This window comes from Marmota flaviventris, chromosome 12 (assembly GCF_047511675.1).
Source record: "Marmota flaviventris isolate mMarFla1 chromosome 12, mMarFla1.hap1, whole genome shotgun sequence".
NCBI lineage: Eukaryota > Metazoa > Chordata > Mammalia > Rodentia > Sciuridae > Marmota > Marmota flaviventris.
The window spans coordinates 97,333,523-97,359,143 of NC_092509.1; the positions used below are offsets into that span (position 1 = coordinate 97,333,523).

The 25,621-nt window shown below is 52.8% G+C and overlaps 1 protein-coding gene across 1 annotated transcript in view; it reads right to left on the reverse strand.

Annotated features, from left to right (window-relative positions):
* Lhx4 (LIM homeobox 4) overlaps positions 1 to 25,621 on the reverse strand; it is a 41,477-nt gene that overhangs the window by 13,864 nt on the left and 1,992 nt on the right. Inside the window, exon 2 of the mRNA XM_027935003.2 lies at positions 11,529 to 11,700. Coding sequence (XP_027790804.1) covers positions 11,529 to 11,700 — 172 coding nt within the window. The remainder of the gene's footprint in view (positions 1 to 11,528; positions 11,701 to 25,621) is intronic.

A 25,621-nucleotide genomic window follows, 5' to 3' on the forward strand; every position in this document is an offset into this window, starting at 1 on the left:
AGCACAGGGGAGAAACAGGCCCTCCCCACAGTGCCGCATAACCGTGCCATCTGGGTCACAGGGAAGCAGCAGGCCATCTGCGTGTCTGGGGAACAGAGAGAAAGGAAGCCCACCTATGCGCTACTGGAGAATGTTTTCAAAAGCCTGTGCCCTTCTATCTCATCCGGGTCCATCCCCAAAGCAGGCGTGAGTTACAAACGAACAGAAACTCCACCAGGTCTGCCGGGAACCCTCCTGAGAAACCACCCACATCTGCAGGGTGTGTCAAACCCTTTGCTGAAAAGATGGGGCTGGGAGTGGCTCCAGAGAAGATCTAGACTTTCCCCCAAACAAATCCTCACGTGGAGGCCTGGGCAGAGGAGAGACCCCAGAAGAGAGTGGAGCCCTCCAGAAGCTTCTCCCACCATGGGACCACGCCTCTCCCACCTCTAAAAGCAGAGAGGGCTTTAAGCCCAGTCGACACCAGAGCCCAGAGACATGAAAGATAACGGGGTATAAATTCAATCTACAAACCGACAGTGATTCATGCGCAGGGGGCAAGTGCACAAGAAAAATGAAAAACAAATGGACTTTCCCACCAGCGTCTTTTAGCAATTGAAGCAATTTTCCTGATTGTGGGATTTATACCGATGGTTAAGTGGGAGTTGCTCCTCATTACCTTTTCTCCCTGGAGCACAGCCAACGGGCCCTTGCCAAGGGGGCCTCACATCCCCTGGCCTGGCCCGGCCCGAGGGCCACCCCACCTCTACCCAGAACCAGTGGACCCAGAATACAGAGCCATGGTGTGGGGCGATGAAGACACTGTTCCCAGGTTTCCAATCTTAGACCAGCCAGAGTCCCAGGGAGAGATGGCAGGCCACACAACTGTCCTGTGACAGGCAATAATGAGACACCCGGGCCTGGTTGGAATTCCCAGGCCCCAAGCAAGGTAAAACTGCTTCAGGGAGAACCATAGTCTGACCATTCTGACCAGATTCGAAGGATGCCGGGTGAGGGAGGAGGGACTGGACCAGCCAAGGAAGCCGGCTTCTGGCAATTTCCACTTTCCTAGGCAGCCCACATGCCATTCCAAGTACCTACTGTGTGCAGGGCCCTGCGCCATTGGAGGCTTAATGAATACTGGCCTTGCTTTCCAGAAAGTCATTCCAGCCACCCATCCGCCTGGCCAGCCTCTGGGGACAGCCAGACTCCCAAGAAAGGAGCTGGAGCTGTCCAAAATGATGACAAAAATGCAAAGACGGGCTTGTGACGCCTCGTGGGGTTATTCCCTCCTCTGACTACACCACTGGAAACCCTCTCTTATCCTTGCCCAGCACATAGTAGGCAAGCAACAAAGACCAACTGAATCATGGATGCGTGAACTCCTTAGTGCGTGTGCCCGGGGAAGTCGGGAGGCCTGGCTCTGCACAGACAGCAGCGCCTTCCAGAGCCTCTGTGACGGGGAGTGAGCGGCAGGTGGAGAGGAGACCAGCAGTTAGTTGATAACACACGGAAGTGTGCATCCCACTTTGCTGTCACCAACGCATTTCATTCCACAAATGTCTCCCAAGGGTGATGCCTGAAACAGGTGAGGAACCGAGGCTCGAGAGGCCAGCCGCCGGCCCCAGCCACACAGCAAGTGGGAGAGCCAGCGTTTGCGCTCGTGCTTCTGCTGTGGCACGTGATGGGTGGCAAAGGCAGCCACATCTGCTCTGATGCCCACCCTAGACGGGAACTTGAGTAGAGGACCCTGTGCCCCTCACAGCCCCACCCCCAGCAGCTCTGAGCTCGGAGCATGAGGCCTCAACCCTGAGATGCTGGGGCTGCCATGGGGGCCCTCGGCACCAGGGGTGTTGGCCCAGCTGACCCCGTTCCTACAGCTGGTACAGGCACGAGGGGCTGGGGAAGAGCTGGACATGACAGCCGGCTCTCAGGGGCCCCCTTGACCCTGGGAGGGGCCAGGCCTTCTCTCCTTGCCCGCTCTCTTCCAGGGCTGGGCCTGAGCCCTGTCTGTTAAGCTGTCCCCCTTTGCTGCTCTCTGCAGGCCTGGCTGGGCCGCTCACCAATGCAGGGACAGAGGTGAGGGGGTGGGATCCAGCAGGAAAAGGGCAACATACAGGGTCCATAGAACCTCCTAGAACAAGGGGCACGTGGACCACCGATGTCTGGCACGTTCCTGATGTGAAGTGCTGTGATCAGACCCTGGTAACCATGTTGTGGTTACTCAACACCAAGAAAGGTCACTGAGCTCTCCTCACCATGTGCCCACTGTGTGTCCCACTCCACTGGGCCCTGTGCGTTCGTGATGCCCCTGTGTCCAGGACCTCAGCCCACAGCCCGTCACACTCCACAGCACCACTGTACTAGGTACTGGATGACCTGGCTCCTGACATCCCGTCACTCCCGCTGTGACTCTGGGTCCAGTGCCATACAGACCACCCTCCCTGCCCTGCCCTCAGTCCTCTGACCTCTTCTTTTGAAGGTCACAGCCTCCACCCTTCACTGGATGGTCCTCCCAAGATCTGGTTAGGACCAAACTCTCCCTGCCACACCTCTGCTGGAACTTCCACCTCCCACTGCTGACCACTGCCTCCTGCCTGCCGCTCCCCGCCCCCCACCTCCTCCAGTGCCCCGACCCCAACCACTCCGGGAGACTGCACTTCCCACCATGGCTGCCCCTGTCCCTCATGCCCGGGGCCTCACTTCCCTCCTGCCCCGCAGTGCACCCACCCTTCCCTTGCACCCCTCGGCCCTCCTGCCTTCCCTCAACCCCCCATGGCCTCCGCCCCAGCCCTGGGCAGCTGCACAGAGCTGAGGAAAAGCCCACCTGCCGCTGGGCTGCCTGAGCCCATGACAGCGCACCTGGGAGGCCACCTGACTGCTTCCCAGTCCTGTCCCTCTCCCGCCCCCAGACCCCTCCCCTCCAGGCCCATCCTCAGCTCCTGGGCCTCTCAGCTGGCAGCACAACTTCCTGTTCCCCAGGGTCCCCGGGCCACCCACATGGCAGCTGTGGCTCTGGCTGACCCAGGCTTCCTACAGGGGGACCCCACCCCTGCCCCTGCTCAAGGCCCACCCGTCTGGGCACAGGGTGCCCTCCTCCTGCCTGACCGGCCTCCTCCCATCAGCACCCCGTTACTGCTGCTGCTTAAAGTAACCCTGGGCCCCACATCCCCACCTGCCACCCGCTCTCTTCTCCTTCCAGGGCAGAATCCTCGGAGCACCTCGAGAGGAGGCCTAGACGTGCGGGGATCCTCTTCAATCCATCCACTCAGGGCGCTGCCCGCCTGCCTGCCCAGCCGCACTTTGACCAGTCAAGAGCCAAGTCCAGTGGTCAGCTCCCGTCCTCCCTGGCCCTCCAGTGGGCTCTGTCCCCTTCCCTGGCAGCATGCTCACCTGGCCTCAGAACCAGCGCCCTGGTTGAGCCCCTCTCACCCACCCCCACCGACAGGCTCCCCACACCCCGTCTCTTCCTTGCCTGCTCCCTGGGAGTCCTGGGCCCCGACGGGCAGGTCCCACAGCTCCTCAGCACCTTGGATGTCCAAACCCAAGCTCCTGCTCTTGCCCCAGAACCTGCCCATCTCAGATCATGTGATCTCATCCTTCCAGTTGCTCAGGCCAAAAGCCTGGGACACTCCATCTGATCTGTCAGCAGATCAGACCCCAAATTCCACCGAGTGTGGGACCACTCCTCACATCTCTGCAAGCACCATGACAACAGGGCTTCATCTGTTCTGCTCACAGCTGAATCCAGGGCCTGGCACAGTGTCTGCCAGGATATGTGTCCAGTGAATGGATGGGTGGGCACCCCTATGGCATGTTTCCATCTATAGACGAAGAAACAAATTCAGAGAGGGTGAGTAACTGCCTGAGATCTCCCAGCTGAGAGCAGTGGACCTGAGATTTGAACACAGAACTCTTCCTCGGGGGGCCTCCCTTGCTCTTGGCCACTGGCAGGCAGTGGTGGGGACCAACCTGGACCCCAAACCAGCCTCCCATGTGTTGGAGCCGACACAGTATGGGCGCCATCCGGAGGAAGCCAAAAACTACACAACTTGGTTTTATGCTTTAATTGCTTGGTGGTGATTTACTATGGGCCATATATTTTTTCCCAGCTGCCACTTCCCTACATGTATTTCTTTTATCTATCACCACACTTGACAGGTAAGCTGCTGATATTTACTGTTACTGTATGTACCAATATTCCCAACATATATCACCACCCACTCTAAGGCCACCGCCATGTCATGGGCACATAAAGCTCTGCCCAAGTACGGTCAGCCTTCTCCAGACGTAGCCTGGGGTCATATCTGGAGAAGGCTGACAGCGAGAAGGCTGTTGGGGGAGGGGGACGCAGCCCCTCCAGTGCACACAGGCTCAGGCCCGGCCCGCCTCCCTGGCCGGCGGGCACTGCCCCAGTGATGTGCTTTTGGTTTTTTTTTTTTAAGTATAATATTTTATTTTTAGGGAGCACTTGATATTACTATTTTGAGATGAGTGTGACTGCAGAAGCCCTAGAACCAAGTCCAAGCTCCTCATTTAACAAAGTGGGTCCCAGAGAGAGGTAGTGACATGCCTAAGATCACACAGCTCACTTAGTGGGAGAGAAGAGGTCAGGACCCAACTCGCCCTTTTCTTTGGCGTCACATCATCTCCTTTTTTTGGGAACATTGATCAAGCTCATATATGCACCAGACACTTTCATGCCAATTACCTCATTTAAACCTCACAACAACCATTCTTACAGGTATGTATGGTGAGGGCTTGGAACAGTCGGGTGGAGGGCCCAAGGCCACTCTCTCCTTCCCTGCTCTTGTCCCCCAGCACCTCATCTGCCCCCTCACTCCTGGTGGTAGCCATTACCAGGTGGGCAGAAGACTCACCTGGAGTGTTTGCACTAAAGCAGAAAAGCCGTCCCTGGCTCCCGATTCTCGGCCCACTTTGAACGCCCACGGCCCCTGGCCGCTGTGGCTGGACCATTCTTTGGGGAATCTTGTGTGACTGACACTCTTAGCCTGCCTGGGGCATCTGCAGGTGGCTTGCTATCTCTGAGTCCTAAGGTCCTTCCAGATCTAGGGCTTTATTCTCTACGGTGGCATGGCAGACACCAGCAGGCAGTGGAATGGATGTCTGGGGACACAGGCCCCAGCCAGTCTCAAGGCAAACCTGCTCTACTCAGCCATAACCCCGGCCGCAGAGCCAACCCTAGTCTGTGCTTTCTCCTCAAAGTGGACTTCCAGTTCCCCAGGGACCAGAATAACAAACTAGACCCCATCTCTGACCACCCTGGCTTGACCTTGGCCTGAGAATCAGCACAAGATGAAGTGGGGCCAGATCACGGGCCCTTGAATGCCTGGAAGTCTCAGAAGGCAATGGGAGCACGGTGACAGAGCTGGGCCTGGCAGGAGGGGACATCTCGTATTGCCCGGGGGCGGGGGGGGGGGGGACATGGTGGCAGGGAAATCTCCCAGGGTGCAGAGGTGTGGAATCAGGGGACTTGCAGGACAGAGGCTGGGAATGAACAGTAAGGCCTTTTGGGGGTGGGATCCCCGGGACAATGGCCAGAGGTGAGAGGTAAAGGAGAAAAGGGGTGACCCTGGGTAAGTGAGAGCAGGGGCTTGCCGCAGCTGGCCGCTGTGTTTCCCCCGGGGTGGAGGAAGGAAGGCTGCCCACACCTTCCACCCCCGTGTCAGCCAGACCCCCACCTTACTTGGGGACCCAGTTTCCACAGCCCAGATGCCATCTCTGGAGCTGATTCGCATCTACTTGGTTCCAAACCATTTCCTCCAAGCCAAGAAAGTCCCGGAGACGCAGTTTCCACAGATGTCAGGAGGCCTTCGCCCCAGGCTGGGTTCTGCAGGAGCTGGGCGGGAGCGCCCGGGCAGGCAGACAGATAATCCTGGACTCATCACCGGCTGATGTATGGCCTCCGGTCCCCAGGGGGAACTGCTGGGCTAAGTAATTGCTTCTGCCTTGATTACAGGCCGTCACAAATGACTGTGGGCCTGGTCCCACCAGTGTGTTTGACTCTTACAAATGTCCACAAGCACAGCCACTATCTGGACCATCTGATCGTTACCTTAAAAGGTTTAATTTGCTTAGCGAGGGAATTAGACTATAAACTATTCAGAAATTATGGAAAGCCACACGTCAAAGAGACCCTCCCCCTGTGGGTTCCTTAGCACATTTTGCTAGAGCATTGTGTACGGGTGTGTGTGTGTGTGTGTGTGTGGCCTAACAGTGTGTAGTTTATCAGAAATAAAAAGTGGCTCAGCAAAAGTCTGTCCCCAGGTCGGATCCATAACCAACAACCAACCCCAGAATTGCAAGAGCCTCTTCCTGGCACAGGTAGAGGCCAGCAGCTCCTGCCAGAGCCGGACACTCTGTGAAGGGAAGGTCAAGGGCAGCAGTGTCTGCCCCAAAGCTCTGGACCATGCCAGGTGAGGGAAATTCAAAGTCCTTCTCACAGGGACATCCTGTGAGGGGAAGTGCTGACAGCTCCTGCCCCACACCCACACTAGAATGTGGCCATGTGCTCCTACCACTGCCACTGGACACAGCCTGACCTCCAGCCCCAGACCTGTCTGCCCCAGGCCTTCTGCAGCCACACCACCCCCAGCCTGCAACCCCAAGACTCCTCTCCTATTCTCCCTATATCCATGCACCTTCACGACCTTGATGAGAACAATGATAATCCCTGAGCACTTACTTCAGGTTACTAGATTCTCATAGTAACTCAAAAATATTAAAATTTTGAGATGGGGTTGTGAGGTTCAAGTTGACACCAAGCCTGGACTCAAACTTTCCACCTACTGCAAGAGAGTTGATTAAGCCTGACTTCCCCAGGTGACCACATGTCCTGGGACCTCTGCGCAGAATGGAGGTCCTGGTCACCCAAGGAAGCGGTCAAGGTCCCCAGTGAAGTCCCCTTTGCAGCCAGCAAACCCCACTGTGATGGCTGAGTGGTGAGGCAGAGCTGAAACCCCGGCGGCACCCAGGGGTGTGGCCTACCTGCTGCTGACTGAGGCTGCCCGAGACTGACTGGCCAGGGGAGGCCTGCAAGCCCCCCGGGGAACGACCGCCCCACCCACCCAGCAGTCCTGTACAGCTCTGGTGACACAGGCCCTCCATTCCACCAGGGACCCAGCAGTACCCATCCCTGCCCACCCGGCAGGGAAAGGGCCTCAGGGGCAAGGAGACACTCCTGAGGACATGATGCTTCAGACAAACGCCTCCAGGTGACAGCATCCTAGAGCCCTGGCACTTCCCCCACGGCCCCCGGATGGGCTCCTGTGAGTGTGACTCCTGGTGGTCGGAGGGCTTGAAGCTCCCCACTGGCCTGGAATGTCCTCCAAGGCTTGCCCTGTACTGCAAAACCTGTGTGAGTCCGCCCTCTCTTCACCTCTGTAGTGACGCGGTTTGTATCCTAATAATCAATGGTTTGTCTCCCAAATATTCACATAAATCAACCCATCTTGTTTGTCCTGTGGTTCAGCCCCCCCACGCTGCCTGGCTACCCACCCCCCGGCTCTGAGGACCTCTAAGCAGGTAAGTCATCTCCACAGGAAGCCCTCAGAGCTGGGTGGTGGAGAGTTGGGGGAACAGGGACCAGGAAAGGCTGGAGCAGGCCCAGCTGGGAGGGACCTCTGAAAGCCTGGCCCTCCAGGGAGCACGTCAAGAGACCCACGTCAGGGTCGGATACCCAGAGATATCCATGGAGCACCTCCACTGGGTTGGCCACGGTCACCCCTCTCTCCTTCCCAACTCTGGGCTCCTGTGAGCCGCTCTTGACAGACAAGGGAAGGCCTGGCTATTTGTTTACTGACACACAGCTAAAAAGAAGGACGGGAATCCAAGGGAGCTTCACTGGGGTTCACCAAGCCTGCTCGCGACTCCCTTTGCAGAGTTCTCCTGTGTGCCAGGCCTCTTTTAAAGCATATGAACTCCTGTGTTTCCTGAAGAGGACGCTAAAAGCCAGAGATGTTAAGGAACTTGCCCAAGGGCACCCCGTTAGCCACTGACGAAGCTGGCACCGGAAGCCCGCCCTCGGAGCAGAGAACCTGTCCTGTCTGCACTGTGCTTTGCAGTTGGGAGCTGCCAGGCTCCTCAGAGAACCTCGTTGGTGAGGAGGAGGAGACCCAGGAGTCCTCTCCCAACCCCTTACTCTCCAGGCCCTCATCCCTTTGCAGGGAGACATGGGACCTGGGACATGCTGGACACGTGGTCTGGAAAGGACCTGCGTATTCAAAGCAGTACAAGGAGTTGTTGGCTCTCAGCTGGCGATGCGAACTGCACGAGGCCCCAGAACGTACCATGAGGGGTGGGCTCTCCTGATGCCTAAAGGCCCCCCGTGCTCAGAGCAAATGACAGCCCCATCAATGCATTAGTCCTCAGGGCCGCTCCTCTTGGGTCTCAGAATTTTATTTCCTTCAGAGAAAGGAAGCCAATGACCCGTGAAGCAAAAACAACAAACAAGAAAGATCAATTGCTGTTATTGAGCAAGTCAGAGTTCAACAGCCCCCAAAGAAAAATGCAACAACCACAGAGTACCACCTCCCGGCACCACTTCTTTCTTGGTCTGGCTACACACCAACATCGCCCTCTGCTGCCCGTCACCAGCAATCGCTACAGCTCCCTGGCCCAAGACTGGGGGAGTCCTGACCTCTGGCCTCCCCAGGGCCTGGCTCCACCTCTCCACCAACTCCGGGGGTCGCTCTTAACATCACCCACTTCATTGTAAAGCCACACACAGAATACAAGTGGAGGACGCCCCCGGGGCTTGTGCAGGGCAGCCCCACACACACACACACTCCTGTGGACAAACGGGTGAAAATATGGACCCTTTGCAGGGAGACATGGGGCCACAGTGTGCTGAGCATGAGGCCTGGGAAGGAACCTGCTTAGCAAATGCCACACAAGGAGGCCCTGGCCCCCAGCTTGCAGTTCCCGCTCGCGGGGCCACAGTGCGGAGCCGCAGAGCCAGCCAGCCCTGGCTCGGCCTCTGAGCAGGAACGGGCGGCAGCTCCCAGAAACCCCCGGAGCTTTTCCACCTCTTTTTCCTTTAAGCAGCATTTGCAGAGGATGCTCCCTGTTCCCGTGACCAAACCCCTCGGCCAAGAGCATTCTGAAGTCTGGTGGACAAATTCAAATACACGGCACCTGGTGGGACTCCCAGAGCTGACTGTGAGACAGGAGAGGGACCTGAGGTCCAGGACTGCCCCCACCTCCTGCTGGCAGCGTCCCCACTGCTGGGAGCCATCTGCCCGCAGGTGCCGGCTGGCATTAGTGAGCTGCAGTGAGGAGTGGCGGCAGGGCCTCGTGTCTCAGGAATGGGAGGGTGAGCTGCTCTGACCCCGGACAACTCCCTCCTTCCCTGTCCTCACCTACGACGGGGCCTGCAGCTGTGATTTCCTGTTCCAAACAGCCATGGCAAATCCAAGTGTCCTCGCTGGGGACTTGGGAGGCACCAGTCTTCACCTCTGACTGGCCCTCCATTGGAAGGGGGACAATCACCTCAGCTCTAAGTCCCCGGCCCCTCACAGCACCCACCACAGAGCTAAAGGCTCAGATTCAGCACCAAACCTCTGGCCAGCTCCCCGGGTTGCCAGCCCTGACCTGGGGCATTCACAGAGCAGAGCAGATCCTAGGGACAAGGGGAATGAGAGCAGCTGAAGGACGGGCCTCTGTCCTTCCCACAGCCTGGGGCTCCCTGACTGGCAAGACAAGACACAGAAGCAACTTGTCACCAAAGCCCTTGAGGCTTGTGATTTACTCCTTGTTCCTCAAACCCAGAGACCAGTGATGGCCTGTGGTCAAGGCTAAGGCCAGGTGCTTATGTGGGGGACAGAAAAATGAATAGCATAGAGGCCTTTGCTCCAGCCAACACAGAGAGATGACAAGTGCAAAGACAGAGCAGGAGGATGGGTGGCCCTTAAGAGGGTGGCCATCTTCCCTGGGGAGGGAGCACCCTTCTCCCAACAGCAGACTGGCCCTGGGGCAAAGCTGATGGACGTGGGGGTGGCTGGGCAGCACAGGAGATGTGCACATGCACAGGGAGGGAGCCATACGCGTTGAACCAGAGTGTGATGGTGACAATGAGCACAACCCTCCGAGCCAGCCAGGAGGTGGCCCAGTGGCTCCAAGATCCACGACAGGCTCTTCCACTCACACCCAGTAAAGAGGTTTGAGAATCTTCCAAAATTGAATCCACATTTTCCTTGTGGTCTAACCTCGGGGAGGACCCAGGGGACCCTGTGTGCTGGGCCGGGGGCTGTCGTTTCTCCTGCTCCTCTTCCCTGCTCCTCCCGTCTCAAGAGGGTGAGCACCAGCTCCGGGGGCTGGACCTTTGCTTTGAATGTTTCAGGCCTTGGGCAGCCTCCCCCACAGCCCCACTTCACTCCTCTGAGTCACCCAGGGCTCAGTGTCACTGACTGGTGTCACCCCCTCCAACCCTTGTTCTTGGCTTTGCTGTGACACATGGTCCCTGGTGACTAATAGATACTAGGAGAGAAGTCCCAATCTAAGTGGCACTAAAACCTATTCCAGGAGGCTTCCTCACCCCAAACCCAAAGCTCAGCCAGAATTTTTTGGATGGACCCAACCCAAGAATGAAAGACCCAAGACCGTCTTAAAAGCCACCACTGGGAGGTCACCAGGTGAACAGAGGGAATGGAGGGAGGAAGGGGGAACGGGAGTAGGAAAGACAGCAGAATGAGTCGGACATCAATCTCCTATGTCATATATGAAAACACGACCAGTGTCACTCCACATCACGCACCACCGCAGGAGTGGGAAGCTACACTCCATGTGCACGATAGGTCAAAATATGTTCTACTGTCATGTATAACTAAGAACAACAACAAAAAGCCACCCCTCAGGTGACAGTCACTTGCCTAAGAACTTTACACATGTTGACCTATTTGAAGCTAATAACAACCTTATGAGGTAGGAACTATTATTAGCAGCTGTTTTATAGATAGAAAAAAGGAGGAACCAGAGAAGGTAAGTAATTGCCCAAGAATTCACAGCTAATAACTAATAACTGGGTTCAGGCTCTTCACTGTCACAGGAGAGTGCCTCTTCGTCATGTTTCCATCTACACTGGCAACGCTGATGGGGCCGGGCTTGACTCCCACCAGGGCGATTATTCCAAGCCTCTGGGGCCCTTGAAACAGCCTGGGGAACACCACAGAGGCTCCTCCAGGAATGGGCAGAACTAAAGCACCCTCTGAAAGTCTGCAATGATACAGCCAAGTGCCCTGGGGCCCCAGTTCACCAGGACAGAAAGAGGGACTCCTTACGGATTTGCAGAAATCCTCTGTTAGCCCTCCTCCCCTGACCCCGAAGCTGGCCCCCACTCCTGCCAGCTCGGGCAAGGCCTGGCTGGTGATCAGAAGGGGGACCCCAATGAGGGGTATCCTCTCACCAGCAGGATTCACCCACCCCAGCCAGGGGGGCCCTCTGCCCCCCCACCACCACTGCAGACATCCCCCTCGCTGCATGGGGGCGGGCAGGGCCAGGCGAGGGAAGGGGCTGCCAGGGTCCCCACGTACTTGAAGAAGTCCTCCTTGCAGTAGACGCTGCCCGCTCTGGAGAAGCACCGGTCGGCCAGCTGCATCTGGCAGTCTGCACACTTGAGGCAGGAGCTGTGCCAGTGTCTGTCCAGGACCTTCAGGATGAACTTGTCCAGGATAGGCTGGTTGCAGCCAGCGCACTGGGGGATCTCTGTGGAGAGAAGGGAGAGGCAGCGTGAGCCTTCACCTAGACCTGGGACCAGCCCAGGCCCTGGGGATGCCTTCCCACCCTGTCTGTGTAGGAGCGACATGACCCAGACCCTCAAGGCTGCCACATGTTCTCCGTGGGCTGAAGCTGTGCTGAGAACCTCAGCCCCAGTGAGTCCCAGCTTGCCATGGGCTGCAGGAGAGGCCTCTGGCCTGAGAAGCAAGTTATATGGGGGTGGGGGCCGCACAGGGCAGAGAATAAGGCCAGGCCTGAGGTGCTCCTGGAGAGGGAACCTCAGTGTTTGCATGAATTGCAACAGGTACCATGGATTGGCTCCGACAGTATCCCTCCTGAATGCCTTCCTGCACCGCGACAGGGGAGTTACACACTGATTTTCCAGATCTCCCTGCAGCTCTGATTCTGAGTTCTAACTCAGGGGACAGCTGCAGGGCAGGCTCCCCTTGTACTGGTGTGGACCATAGCAGAGGTGATGAGTTGCTGTGGTTGAAAAGTCCTGATCGATCATGGCAAAGGCACTGAAATCCTGGGGGCCTGGGGGCTGTTCCTGGAACCTTGGTCTAGAGCTGTCTCTGCTGAGTTGAAAGCCACCTAAGACCTGGTAATGAATCACTTTCCACTTAAACCGTGAAAGTGGAATCTGTTATCTGCAACTGAACCCTAGCCTCTGCCCGCCCCCCCCCCCCCATTCCTGTCTGGCTTCCTATCCAAGGTCTGTGGCTCGGACATCCCATCTTTATTAGGGGATTGCTCAGAGAGTTGATATATTTTGAGTCATCAAATATTTCAAAATCTACAAAATGGTCAAGCTTCCATGGTTGGGTAAACAAATAATGCTAGTGCCTCTAACCATTCCCCTGTAACCCCCTCCAAAGGGGAAGGTACCTATAGCATCCTTGTGACCTAGTGCCTCTGAGGTCCCCAATCTGGGGCTTTCCACCTGCTATAGACAGCACTCTGCTCATGTCTGTCTGCATGCAGTCTTCTCACTAAAAGGGGGATCCTGAAGAGGCAGGAGCCCTGTGTCCTCCTCACCAGAAGCAGGCGCCTGGCATGCAAGGGTATCCCCGTGAATGTTGACCTCTGAGTAACAACTGGTGGAATCCTTGGGGCCAAAGTGGACCAAGGTGACACCGTTGCTCAATACCTCAGAGACACTCCACAATGTCCCCAAGTTCCTAAAACCAAATCTCACAGGAATCACACGTGTTTGTCCATTCATATCATGTTCATGGTTGAAATTAACTCTTAAAATGTCAGTGAATTAGGGAATTCTCAAAGCACTGGGAGAAAAACTTTAACACGTGAAAACCTATATAGAGAGAAGGCTTTCTCACGTTAAGACACTTGTATTTAAAATGGGCTATTGGGACACTAAATGCTATCAATAGCCCTACGTGCGCAAGGGCTGGCCTTGGAGCCAGTTGAGTCCAGTCCCACCTGCTCCCAGATGGCGTCAGCACAAGGAGCATCTGCATAAAAGTCAGACCCACAAGCCAGTGACTTGCCTTCCCCCCCTGCTCAGGCCAAGAACCAGGAGCCACGCTGGGGAGTCGCATGCAGGCGTGGACACTGCCAACTGTCCCAGTCCTGTGGGAGTTTTCCATTTCAAAGGGTTTCCTCCTTGAGAAAGAAACTGTTGGATTCACAAGTACTTGTCCAGAAGGTCCCATGTGCCCGACGAAGTGCCAAGCACACAGTGGCTACAAGAATGTCCATGTGATAAGAGGGGACAGGAAGGACCCCGGTTAAGACCATGGACTGCGGAGCCAGGCCACCCGAGTGGGCAAATCCTCCTCTACGCCTTCACCTTGGACACATTATTGAGCTCGTGGGCTCCAGCTCCCACTGTGAGAAGGAGGTGGTGCTGCCCACTGTGCTCAGGGGCCTTTTGTGAAGCATCCAGGAAGGAACCCGTGAAAATCCATGCAGGCAAACTAGATTCTGGGGGCGGACGTCTTCACAGGGTGCTCCACTAACACTCTCAGAACCAGGGAACTCTGGTGGCCCTGGGCAGCGGAGGCAGGAGGCAGTCGGGGCCCCAGAACCTCCCTGGCTCCTGGACCAGTCAGGCCACAAGTCCTGCCTGGGGTTGCCATGTAGGGGCCTTGGAGGAAGGCTCAGTTCTCTCCTCCAGCCACACAGAGCAGGAGACGAGGGGTATGCCCACAGAATTCATCTCCAGCAAGTTTGTGCCGGAGACTTAACCACGCTGAGGGTGCCAGAGAGAAGACCTGGGGCCAGCGTTGACTCCCAGACCCCAACACTAAAGCAGACAGACAGTCCTCTCAGCTTGGAGCCACGTTTCTGCCAGGTCACGGTGGGCTGCCCAAACTAGGGGTCCTCACGCAACCAAAGTGGGCCTTGGGACCAAAGTGGGCCCTGGGGGTTGGCACAAAGGTAAGACATACACTAAGGGTGACTTTGAGTTAAAAAATAAAAACCTTTCCCACTGTATTCCACGGTTGATTGGTTGAGAGATGATTGTTTGTTTGTTTTAAGATAATTTAGAAAGAGCTTCCACAATACACAGTAATAACGGGGAAGCTGGGGCTGGGGCTGTGGTAGAGCGCTCAGTGGTAGAGCGCTCAGTGGTAGAGCGCTCGCCTAGCATGTGTGAGGCACTGGGTTCGATTCTCAGCACCATATAAAAATAAATAAAAATAAAGATCCATTGAAAACTAAATATATATATATTTAAAAAATAACAGGAAGCTGGGCACCAAGAGCCTGCTGTGAGCTATGCCAGGGCTTGAATGTCTGTTAACTCGCTGATCCACACAATTCAGTGAGAAGGCATGGCCGTCCCTATCTCACAGATAAGGAGCAGCCTGTAGAGGTCAGGCAGTGTGCCCAAGGTCCCACAGCCAGGGAACCAGATGTGAACAGACAGAGCTGGTGTTTCCCCTGAGGTGGACTAAGCCCCCTCCCTGCACCCAAGGGTCCTGAACCATCACCTCACCTGGTTTGACCCTGACACTTTACAGAGGGGAAATGGAGGAGGCAGAGAGGCATCTTGGAACCCCTCCATGTATAGTGACAAGGACATGAGCCACTAACTTGTGGGAGATGGAAATGTTTGAGGCACACATTTAGTTATCTGTGCAGAATACACAGGTATCATGGCACGTCCTCCAGTGCCCAGGGGAGGGCTGGAAGCAGGAACCCCATCCCTGAGTCCCTTCCACCAGCTCCCAGTGCCATCTTGTTAGTGGCACCTGGCAAGCTCAGCCCCCTTCCTACCTGTGAGGGGGTAAAGACCTATGAACGCAGGCCGCACAGTTCAGTCGCGTGGCCCCCACATGATTTCTAAGAAAGGTGCATCTCTAGAAAATTTTCAAGAGCGACAATATAAACATTTTTTGGGGGGTCTACCACACATCATTATTATCATCACTTTATAATCCAAAGAGCCTGAATAGGACAGAGGCCAAATAGGTTTCCTATCAGAAATGAAGTTATAACCAAAATTTCCAAAGGCAAGAGGACTGCCAAATCCCCAGTAAGCTCAACCATTTCACACTATAGTTCAAAGCCAGCCTCAGTATCCCAGCTCTAACCACCTTAGCAAGACCCTATCTCAAAATAAAAAATAAAAATTAAAAAAATAATAAGTGTGTGTATATATATATATATATATATATATATATATATATATATATATATGGCTGGGAATATGGCTCAGTGGTTAAGCACCCCTGGGTTCAATCCCTGATACAAAACAAACAAAAACTGATTTTTAACCAGATCCTTGAAGTCACTAATGACGGATCTTGCTCTATGAACCCAGTTCCCAATAGGAGGGGTCCTTTCATTTAAAATGAAAGTTTTTATCTTAACTGCACGAGTGTTCTGTGGTGATATTCTCTGCTGGGTCTCCAGGCATGAAAAGATAGCAAGCTCCTGGAACAGCCCAGGAGTGGATGGAGATGCAGAACCACTCAATGCAGTACCACTCCTCATCAGCAGGGCCTCCCACCACAGTCCTGTGCCCTGCTGTGTCCTGCAGAGTGACATGGTTCCAGGCACAGACCTAAGCCCACAGAGAGAGAATCTGTGTCTCCCTCAGACACCCTCACACACACACATTCAATGCATGGACATATATATACATATATTCCCACACAAACTTATATATACACAGAGAAATACATAGACTCAGTCTATGTATTTGTAACATGGAGTCACAAATAAAGATACACCAGGAGACACATGCACTCATATGTACACAAGCTTTACCTGGCTTGACCCTGTCATTTTAGAGGAGAAAGAGAGGCAGAGAGATAGACTCAAAGCTGCTCTATGTAGAGTGGCCAAGGAAAGATGGGCCACCAGCCACAAAGGCACACACATTACACACTCCACATTACACATTACACACACACACACACCTCCATACTCCTACTGTCACTCTGACAAAAAGCCAATTCTTCTGAAGTCAAGCCCTAAGGAAAGGAAGCCATGGGGAGTGCAGGAGCTGTCCAGTTCTGAAGTAGTGGGGAGGGCAGGGAGTGACAGAAATAGGAAGCCAGTGGGAGTGGAAACATCCCTCAAATATGCTTTAGAGAGGGTCGAAGATACTGGATGAGTTTCTAAGTTTTCAGTTCTGTGCAGGGTTTGGACTTTCAAATCTTTACATCTGTTAACTTGTTATAGGTTGGAATCAGACCTTAATTTAGACCCTAATTCTACCCTGAACGTGATCTTGGACCAATTACTGAATCTCCTTGAGCCTTGGTTTTCTTATCTATAAAATGAGGACAGTGGCACAGGTCAGTTATTGCTGTGTTGTGATCACATAGACTAATGAGTGTGACACACCCAACTCCACAAGAGCATTGGCCAAATCAGTGGCTAGCTCCCTTCTCAGCCTCAGCAACTTAGCAAGACCTTTAGCAACTTGGCGAGACCTTGTCTCAAAATTAAAAAATGAAAAGGGCTGGGGATGTAGCTCAGAGTAAAGCACCCCTGAGTTCAACTCCCGGTACCAAAATGCAGCTTTTATCCTCCCCCCGCCCCACCAAAACCCTGGAAACTCCTCTATCCTCTTAAATCTAAAATATCCAGGTGTACACCCTTTCTAATTAACATCACCCAAGTGGATGAACAGCAGATAATGCAACATTGCAAAGGTGTGTTCTCTTGAGGATAAAGAAATCTGACAGAGTTCTCTACACATTGAGGGCAAATTTGCCAGACATTGGTCCCCTCCACACCCTTAAGTGTTGAAAACAGACGCTGAGGTCATGGACTGCCTGATGTCACTCACTGTTGCTGTCATGTATCTAGGTAAGAGGGAAATGGGTTCAAATGAACACTTGAGGCTTCTAGCATTTTTCCTGGAGACATCTAAATGTTCAAAGGAAAAGTAACTAATTCTTATTTGATAAGAAATGGTCCAGACCCTTTGACGGTAGCCGTAATCTACTTCTTCATGGGGAAGCCCATAAACCCACACAGAGCCCTCAGAGTACCTGAAGTATTGCAGTAGGTTGCACTCAAATGGGTTCTGTTTTTAAGTCCCCAAGTTCCTCCAGTAGAAGTTTTAGAAAGCTGGGACACGGAAGAGATCAAGAGGTCTGATGTGGTCTGCGGCAGACCAGATTGCTCCCACCCCCCAGTGCCATCTAATAAGAACTGTGCATTTTTATTCCCTGCTCACGTTTCTTCATTTCCAAGAAACTGGTCTTGAGGAACCAGGAGCCACCATGAAACATTTCACAGAGGGTCTGTGTTTATTTGATCGATTTTAAATTTTTTTTAAAAGTGGCATTTTCTATCTCCTTGATCACCGAAGATCAACAGGGTGAAGGAAAAAAGAATTCCACTAAGGAGCCTCCAGCCAGAATCAACACACCTGACCCTGGTTTCCAAAATGTATTTAAAAGTGTGTACCTCCCTGGGAAAACGAATCTTGGTTTCAGATATTTCCACTGGACTCGTGATGCTGGTGCATTAGTTTACTATTTTAAAAAAACCAGGTTATTTTGTACTGATAGGAATAATGTTTATTTGACTCTGGAACAATATCTTGTAAAATTTGAACCTTGACGTACCACCAGGACTTGGAGTCCTTTGAGGCATGGCTTCTTAACTGTCTTTTAAAGAAACAGTTCCTTTTTCTTTGTTGCTTTCTTTTCTTTTTTAATTTAATTTTATTTTTTTAATTTATTTTGCAATTTAACTTGACAGCCTAATGCTCGGGGGACAAGATTTTCAAAGCTGCTTTCAAGAAAGGGAGCTGGGACAGTGGGCGAGCTTCAGGGTTCTCTGTTGGCAGATCCCACGGTTACTTCCCCTGTTGCTAGGCTGGTCCATCTTCCCAGGACACACAGGAGGGCTCCAGTCCCCTCTATCTGCAAATGGGAATCCCTCGTGACTCTGGTCCGAATACCTTAGGATCACCATCACTTTACTGTCAAGTACCTTCACATCTCATTCACTCTTGCCAGTGTCCCGTGAAGTGGGCATTGTCCACAGGTGAAAGTTATGAGGATAAGGGGCCTCCCCAAGGGCACTCCATATGGGGCAGAATAGGGGAAAGAAACTTTCTTTCTCTCGGGCAGTTTCTGGGGCTGACTGAAGACCAGGATTTCCATGAGTGCTCACCAGAGCTGTCTCTCTCTGGGAGTTTTGCCCCAAATCCTTTTGCAGGTGACTTCGCTCCAGGAGTTAGTGGGTTTTGAGCTCGTCTTAATTAACACTTGGCCAAAACACTTCATTTTGTTTATTTACATTTCTTTACTGACCACTAACTGTAGGAGAAGCCAGATGGGGCTTTAAGGAAACACATGTACAACTGAAATACTGTGCAAATGCTTTCCTTGGAATTTTGGACTCCTTCCTCCCATGTAAGGAGGAGAAAACAGCAGGCAGACCTAGCTGCTGGGTGGCCTCAGCCCCTCAGGAGGAAAGCGGGAGGCTGGTTTTAAAAAGCAGGTTTGGGAAATACTCTCAGTGGGGACTCATTGATTCAGGCTGTGAATGACTAGCCCTACAGTGGATCAATGGCCCAAGACCCCGGGACAGGTCAAGTCGTAGCACACCTGCCTAAACTCACCCCTGAGTTCGGTATGTCCAAGAATCAGCATGGAGGTACAGTTAAATTAAAAGTAAAGTTCCATCACTAGATAAATATTTCAAAAGTAAAGCTTTCCAACACAAAGAGGACATCACCCCTGACAATAAAATCCTGTTTTCTGGTCACAACTTTCCTTTTGAATCACCTGCTGTGACTGGCTCATCTGTGCACTGCTTACACAGAGGGACAGCCTGAGATCCAAGACTTGGTTTTACCCATGACAAAACCTGACTAGATGACTTTCTTGGCTCTTTGTCATTAAGGACAGTTCATTTTTAGTGGTTTTTAGTTCATTTTGTGGTTTCCTTTTTTAAAAACTTTTTGCAGTTATTCTAAACTTGGGTGTTTTGAAGAGATCATAAAATAATTTTTCAAAATGTCTTCTAAAAACAACACTGCTTACATATAAAAATCAAATATTAATACTTAAAAACTTAAGGAGAAAATGTTCAATTGAACTTTATGGTATTTTGTGATGGTGACCACAGACAGCATTAAGCAAAGAGAGCAGGAAATGTTTGAAAATCCTAATTTTTAAAAATATTTGAAAATCCTAATTTTAAAAATTGGTATTACATTTAAGGTCAATCATATTCTCTCTCATAATTATATCCACTTACATGCTTAATAAGCATCAATATACATACATCTTGTCTAATTTCTAGGGTCTTTTATTTTTAATTTGTCTTGACAAATGACTAGCATCTAGAAGAAAGTCCTGCTTCACACCTGGAAATGACCATACCTGGGTTGTCATTTTTCTCTGTTTCCCTCCAAGAATCTGTCCCACAATAGATCCTATTTGTCTTACTTGCTCGACTGGGGCCCCTTTGAAAATCTCCTTTGTTCTTGTGCTTAGTTCAAAAAGAGTAACCTCTTCAATAAAAGAGCCAATTCAAAAATGTGATGGAGATCCCTTCAATGCTACCATTTCAAGACTGTAATTTGTAGAATGTTTTAATAGAAGGTGTCTGGTGGCAACAGAAATACACAATGTCAATATGTACTTCGAGGGACAGGATTATTTTCCAGATGATAGAATGCCATAGAATTAGTATCCTTCAGCAGGATATCAAATATTCTCAGTAATTGCAAATAAAACAGAAAAATCATACTAAGCGAATACATGGGAGTGTATGGAAATACTGTGGGCACATCTCTGTCTCCACTCCATCTTCACATTTAATCACTGCTAAATCTCCACGATGTAGTTTTCTGATGTCTCATTCAGTAGCAATAGCCCATGTGTCTGGCAGCCTCTCCCTCATAAGAAGAAACTTTCAATTAATTTGGCTGCAAGTTTTATCTCTATTAAGCTATTCCCAGAACCAATCCCTTAACCCCCTAACATTATAATTAAAGCAAATTATACTTTAAAGGCATTTGGGGGTGAGGTACCGCAGTAAAACATCTGTGACTAAAGCCAGTGCAGGGGGTGGGGAGACCTGAGAAAAGAAACGCACCAAAATAACAGCAGGCATCAGGACTGGGCTCCCAGGAAGATTATCCATTTGGCCACTAATACAGTTAACCCAAAGTACATTTTCTAAGGGAGAATCAGTTTCAATTTCGCCAATTAACCTGTCCACCTATCCCCAACAACAGAGCCTCAAAATGGTTGGTTTGTACTCCATTTTGATCAGGGCTCCTATAAAACTGAAGACTGAATATAGGGCAAACCTCACAGCAGCACATATTTGTATTTGATTTTTTTTCCTTCCGCAAACAATAGGAGCCCAGTTGGCAGGTGGGTACTGTCCCACACCTGCCACACACTTCCCTCCCACAGCTCCTCCACACAGGGTGAGTGACGGGTCTCACCATCCTGCAGCCTGCTGGATGTGTGACCTCCAAAGAAAGGTGCTGTGACTCCTGCTCAGTCCCATGTTCCTTCCCACAAAGATTTCACAAAAGGAAGGAAGGGAGAGGAAAGGATGGAGAGAAGGGAAGGAGCAAAGCAGGAAGGAAAAAAGGAAGCCTTTCAAGCCACCAAGCCAGGTTGGAATTTTACTAAAAGCAGTAGACCCCGTTTGCTCCCACCTGTACTATAGTCATTGTTAACTCTCATTCCAGGAAGGCAGAAAAGGCAGAAATCACTACAGAAGTAAAACCCCCACCAGATCCATTTCTCCAAACCCAGCAGTGTATACAGTAATGAATCTGGTGTTGCCACAGTGAAATGCTGCTTCAGTCTCTCTCCAGCCTTGAGTTGCACAGAGTGGGCAATATTACTTCTTTCCTCCTCTCATCAGCTAAACTGGTTCCAAGTCTATTCCTTCCAAAGCCTGGCAGTTCTAGTCCTGATAAATCTCGCTAATTGAAATAAATGGCACAAGGTCCCTTCATCCAAATTCACCCACCCTCCCCCATCCACAACTCCTCAACTAGGGAAGGGCACAAATTTCCTAGCCAGAGAAATCCACCAGATATCCACCATCCCTGCCCAAAACAAGAAGCTCAACGAGATTTAAAAAAAAAAAAAAAAACATAATGGATGGGGAAAAAAGGTTAATCCCTGTTAAATAATTTTCCATTCCTGCAGGACTGCAAGGGCAACCTCCCTCTCCTTGCCCCACGTCCCCTCTGCATCACCGGGCTCTCTCTGGGTCGCCTGCTAATGCGGGTGCTAAGTAATCACTAATTGACTGTAACACAGAGTGAAAGGGCGCTAAAATCCCAGGCAAATGGGAAGTTAGGACAATGCAAATATTTAGGACTTGAGGCTGTCTACACCTGGTCAGCGGGGTCATCAGGTCGCTGTTCAAAATACAAGCCTCCCAGTGGCGGGTGTTTTTGTCCACTCCATGGGAGGAAATTGCTTTGTCGGTTCCCTGCCTCCCCCCACCTCCGCCTCACCTGTAGCAGGACTCGATTTTTAAAATTTACCCTGGTATTTGCAGTCAGGTAGGCGGTCTCCAAGGCGTCCTGGGGGCTCCCATTGCCCTAATCCCCGCAGCATTCAGACTACATTCTTGCTTTAGCCCGCTCTGGTTTGGGCAGGTCAAGAGGGAGGCACGCCTAGCTTCCGACGTCCTTCCTTTAACTTTCTGCCTCCACCACTTTTATCCTGCCCCAGCTTTTCTTCTTCATGATTTTACCCTTTCTTCTTCATTTCCACCTTTCCGTCTCTTAGACCAATTCGTCCTGTTGTCCAAAAGAAAAAGGAAAAAAAAAAAATGTCCCATTTTGGGAAAAAAACAACCCCTGGTGACACGGAGAGAAGCCCGCGCCGGGTTTTAGGCCGCCGGCGGCTCCAACATACAGGGTGCAACCCACCGCCTGCGCCGGCTCGCCTGCCGGGCGCACAGGGTCACCACTGGTGGAATTTAATTTACATCATCGGCTGCCTGGGTAGAGTCTCTCTTGAGCCCGTCGCGTTTCCAGTGCTGGTCAAGGTCCGCTAAACGGACTGCTGAGAGGCGCACGGAACCGGACCGATCACTGGGCCGCGCGGATAGTCTGCCGACTAGGAGGAGTCCAGGCTCCCGAACTGGGAGCATCACTTTCCAAGGGTTAAGAAGTCACGGAAAGGCTCGAGCTGTGGGCGACCAGGTTTACTTTCGTCTTTCCAAACGCTTGGCGCGAAAAGCGCAAAGGGAGCGAGAGAGGTTTCAACCCGGCTTTCTCTTGCGGGGCGTACTGGGCGCGCTCGCGCCTGTGGCGCGGCTCCTCGCGGAAATGTGTCTCTGCCACTGCTCTAAAGGTCAGAAAGCAGGTCTCGGTTTGGCCAATCCCAGATCAGCCGAGCCTCAGGGCTACTGGCGAGAATAAGCCCAGAAAAGGAACCCGCGTAACGCGCAGACTGGAGAGAGGAAAAGGACCTAGGCGCAGAAATGCCAAATTCCGAGCGCAGGGAGTACGCAGGCAGTTCCTCCCTTGCCCGCTTCGCCGCGACCTCTGCTCCTGGCCGCGGGCCGCGGGCCGCCCATAGCGGGTTATCCCACTAAGACATCCTGTCCTCGTCTGCCTCCAGGCGCGAACCTCCTAAAACCCAGGGCGAGCGCCCAGGGCAGTGCACAGCAAACTCTCCTGGAGGAAATTCATCATCTGTCTGTTCCCCGGCCACTCTGGCCAGCGCTTGCCAGCGGGCTGGAAGCACCCGGCCCCAGTGGCAGGGAGGTCAGGCAGGTCGTGCTCCCAGACCCGAGGACTCCGCTCTGGCCCAGCCCCACGCCGCCCCTCCTGGCTCGGGTTATCCGCGAGCCCAGACCACGCGGTCCAGGGAGGAAACCAACTCTAGTAGGGTCTTGGTTCCTCTTCCCAGTCCCGACTTTCCGAGGTAACTGGGGCCGCTCAGTGCTGATCTCTCACCCACTCTACCGTCCAGCTGGGCGTCGGGCTTTGAACGTTCATTCTGCACGCTCAACGCTCTGGGACCGCGGCTTCTCAGACTTCCCTTCTCCCTCCCTGCCTTCTCGGATCGAGGTCACGGACACGAGGAGACTGGAGCCCTTGCGCCTGCCAGGCGCTCTCAGCTAGGACGGGCTTTTCCAAATTCTCTGCTGGGTAGTTCGCAGCTTTGACTGCGGGCTGGGGCCGGATCCTGGCGGTTAGAGAATCCGAACCCCAACCCACCAGGCTTAAATCGGCCGGCGGGGATAGCTAGCCTGGCCTTTAAAACTGGCTTGTGCCCAAGAATATTTGGGTGAGTTGGGGCGGGAGGTCTGTGATGCCCCAGTTGCTGTTTGAAATTGTGTATTGGAATCGGTTAGCCTCTTTATTCACATATACACATAAATTATGTTGTCGCGGGTTTTTCCTGAACCATGAGACAAGGCATCAGAGAGAAGAGGCTCACCCCAGAGTTTAAGAGAAGCCCTGGCCTGGGAAATTAGTCCCCAAGAAATCCCCAAGCAGGATGATAAACACCGTGGGGGACCAGAACTTGCCAGGCGACCTGCGCTAGTAGGTTTGTCCCCACGCACCCAGAATGAGTCACAGGAAGGGGAAAAGGGGTAATGCGACGCCCAAGAGAAGTGCCTCACCCAGAGCCTACCAAATACAAAATGAATGAAGTAGCCTTTTCCCAAAGCTTCGGGATTCCTAAGGGCTTGCAGGCAGTAGTCATTTTAGGAGACAAACAAGGGGATGGATGGCAGTCACCTGGGGCCGCCTTTCCATTTACCACCCCGGGAGGGACCTGGCAGGTTTCTCCTTTCTCCCACGGAGGTTGCCACACTCCGACCAGCGCTGCTGTGCTGCGGGTGGCAGTTGTTCTTTCTTTTGGTGCCTGGGCAGATGCCTGGAAGATGGGTCAAAACTGAGTGCAAAAGGCGCATAAACGCCCCACCTTCCCATACACCCCGTATTTTTCTGAGTCTCCTTAGCGGACAAGAGGGGCCAACACAAGCCAGAAGCACGGAGGGCAACGCTCGGTTCCGAGAAGGCAGCTTCGGAGGTGGCTCGGGAAGCACTCACCGCACCGAGCGCTGTCCGACGGCAGGCGCCCTGAGAACTTGGACCTCGGCATCCCTACAGCCTGAAAGAGGCGACAAGGACCACCGGCACAGAGGCAGGCTGTGCCCGGAAACAGAGATAAATAAAGAGATCAGAGATAGAGAGCGCGCTGCGACCACAAGCTACGACCCCAAAACGTGGGCCAAGTAGGAGTTTAAGATGAAGTCCCTTTCCAAACCTACCCATACCGCCCCCAGAAGGACACCGAACCCTTTCAAAGGGCCCTTGGTGCGTCCTGGAAGTGACCCGTCGGGCTCCTTGGGACAGAGCGCTGGCCGTCATCCTGAGCAAGGCGGGGGAGTTCCTTAGGAGGCGGTGGCGGGACCTGGTAACCAAACCGCGATCTAAGAGGCGCGGTGTGTGGAAGGGGGTGGGGGACCAGCTCTCAGCCTCCTCCGCCCAGTTCTTTCTGAGCTCTCCCGGCCGATGCCCTTCGAGCGGCTGGAGCAGCTGGAGCTAGTCCGAGCGGTGCGCAGGAGGGACCCCGCTGCTCCAGGAGGGGTCCGCGCCACCTCTGGGAACAGCAGCACCGCGAGGGCGAAGGAGCTAACCAGGAGCCAGCGGTGGCGGGAGGCGGGGGCAGAGTGGGAGGAAGAGGGCAGAATGTGGGCAGAAACTGGCGAAGGGAGAGAAATTATTACATTACTTGGTAACGTTTTCCTGAAGGGAATGAATTTCGCTCATCCTCAAATAAACGAAAGAATATTCCGACTGCCACCGAAACAAACTGGATTTTAAATTCTTCCAAAACTCCCCTAGATGTAAGGACACCAAAGGCGGAGATTAGGGGATCCCTAGACCTGTGCTCTGTTTGTGGTGGCTCAGGTGATGAAGAAGCAGAATCTAAGGGGAGGGGCTCAATACCAACCTTCTGGTTGGCAGGTCGGAGGGACCCCTGGGAGAGTATTTCCTTGTCCTTCCAACCCAGGGTTGAGAGTCCTGGGATTACCTTTCTGTCTCCTGAGGTCCATGGGTATGCTCCCCCTAGACACGCTCCCTACCCCACCCCCACACTGAGGTCTTAGGCCCCAGGGCCCAACCCAGGAAAGAGAATAGTTCGGTATACCGGAGTGAGGAACCACACCCCACCTGTCCTCCAGTCCCAGCCCCAAGAGTTTAACAGCCAGTGGTCAGGTCTGCTGTAAGGAAAGGAATATAAATCCACATACATTTCAAAAGGTGGTGGGGGGGAGGGAGATTTTTTTTAAAAAGGAAAATAAAAACATTCCAAGGTCTTTAGGGATTGGGACCCTCAATTTTGACTGGTTTCTCCTCCAGCTGATTATCTTTCTCTCCCCCTGAGGCCCATGGGCCACTGAACTGAGGAAAGACAAAAGAGAGCACTGATCACCCACCCTTGTTATGACT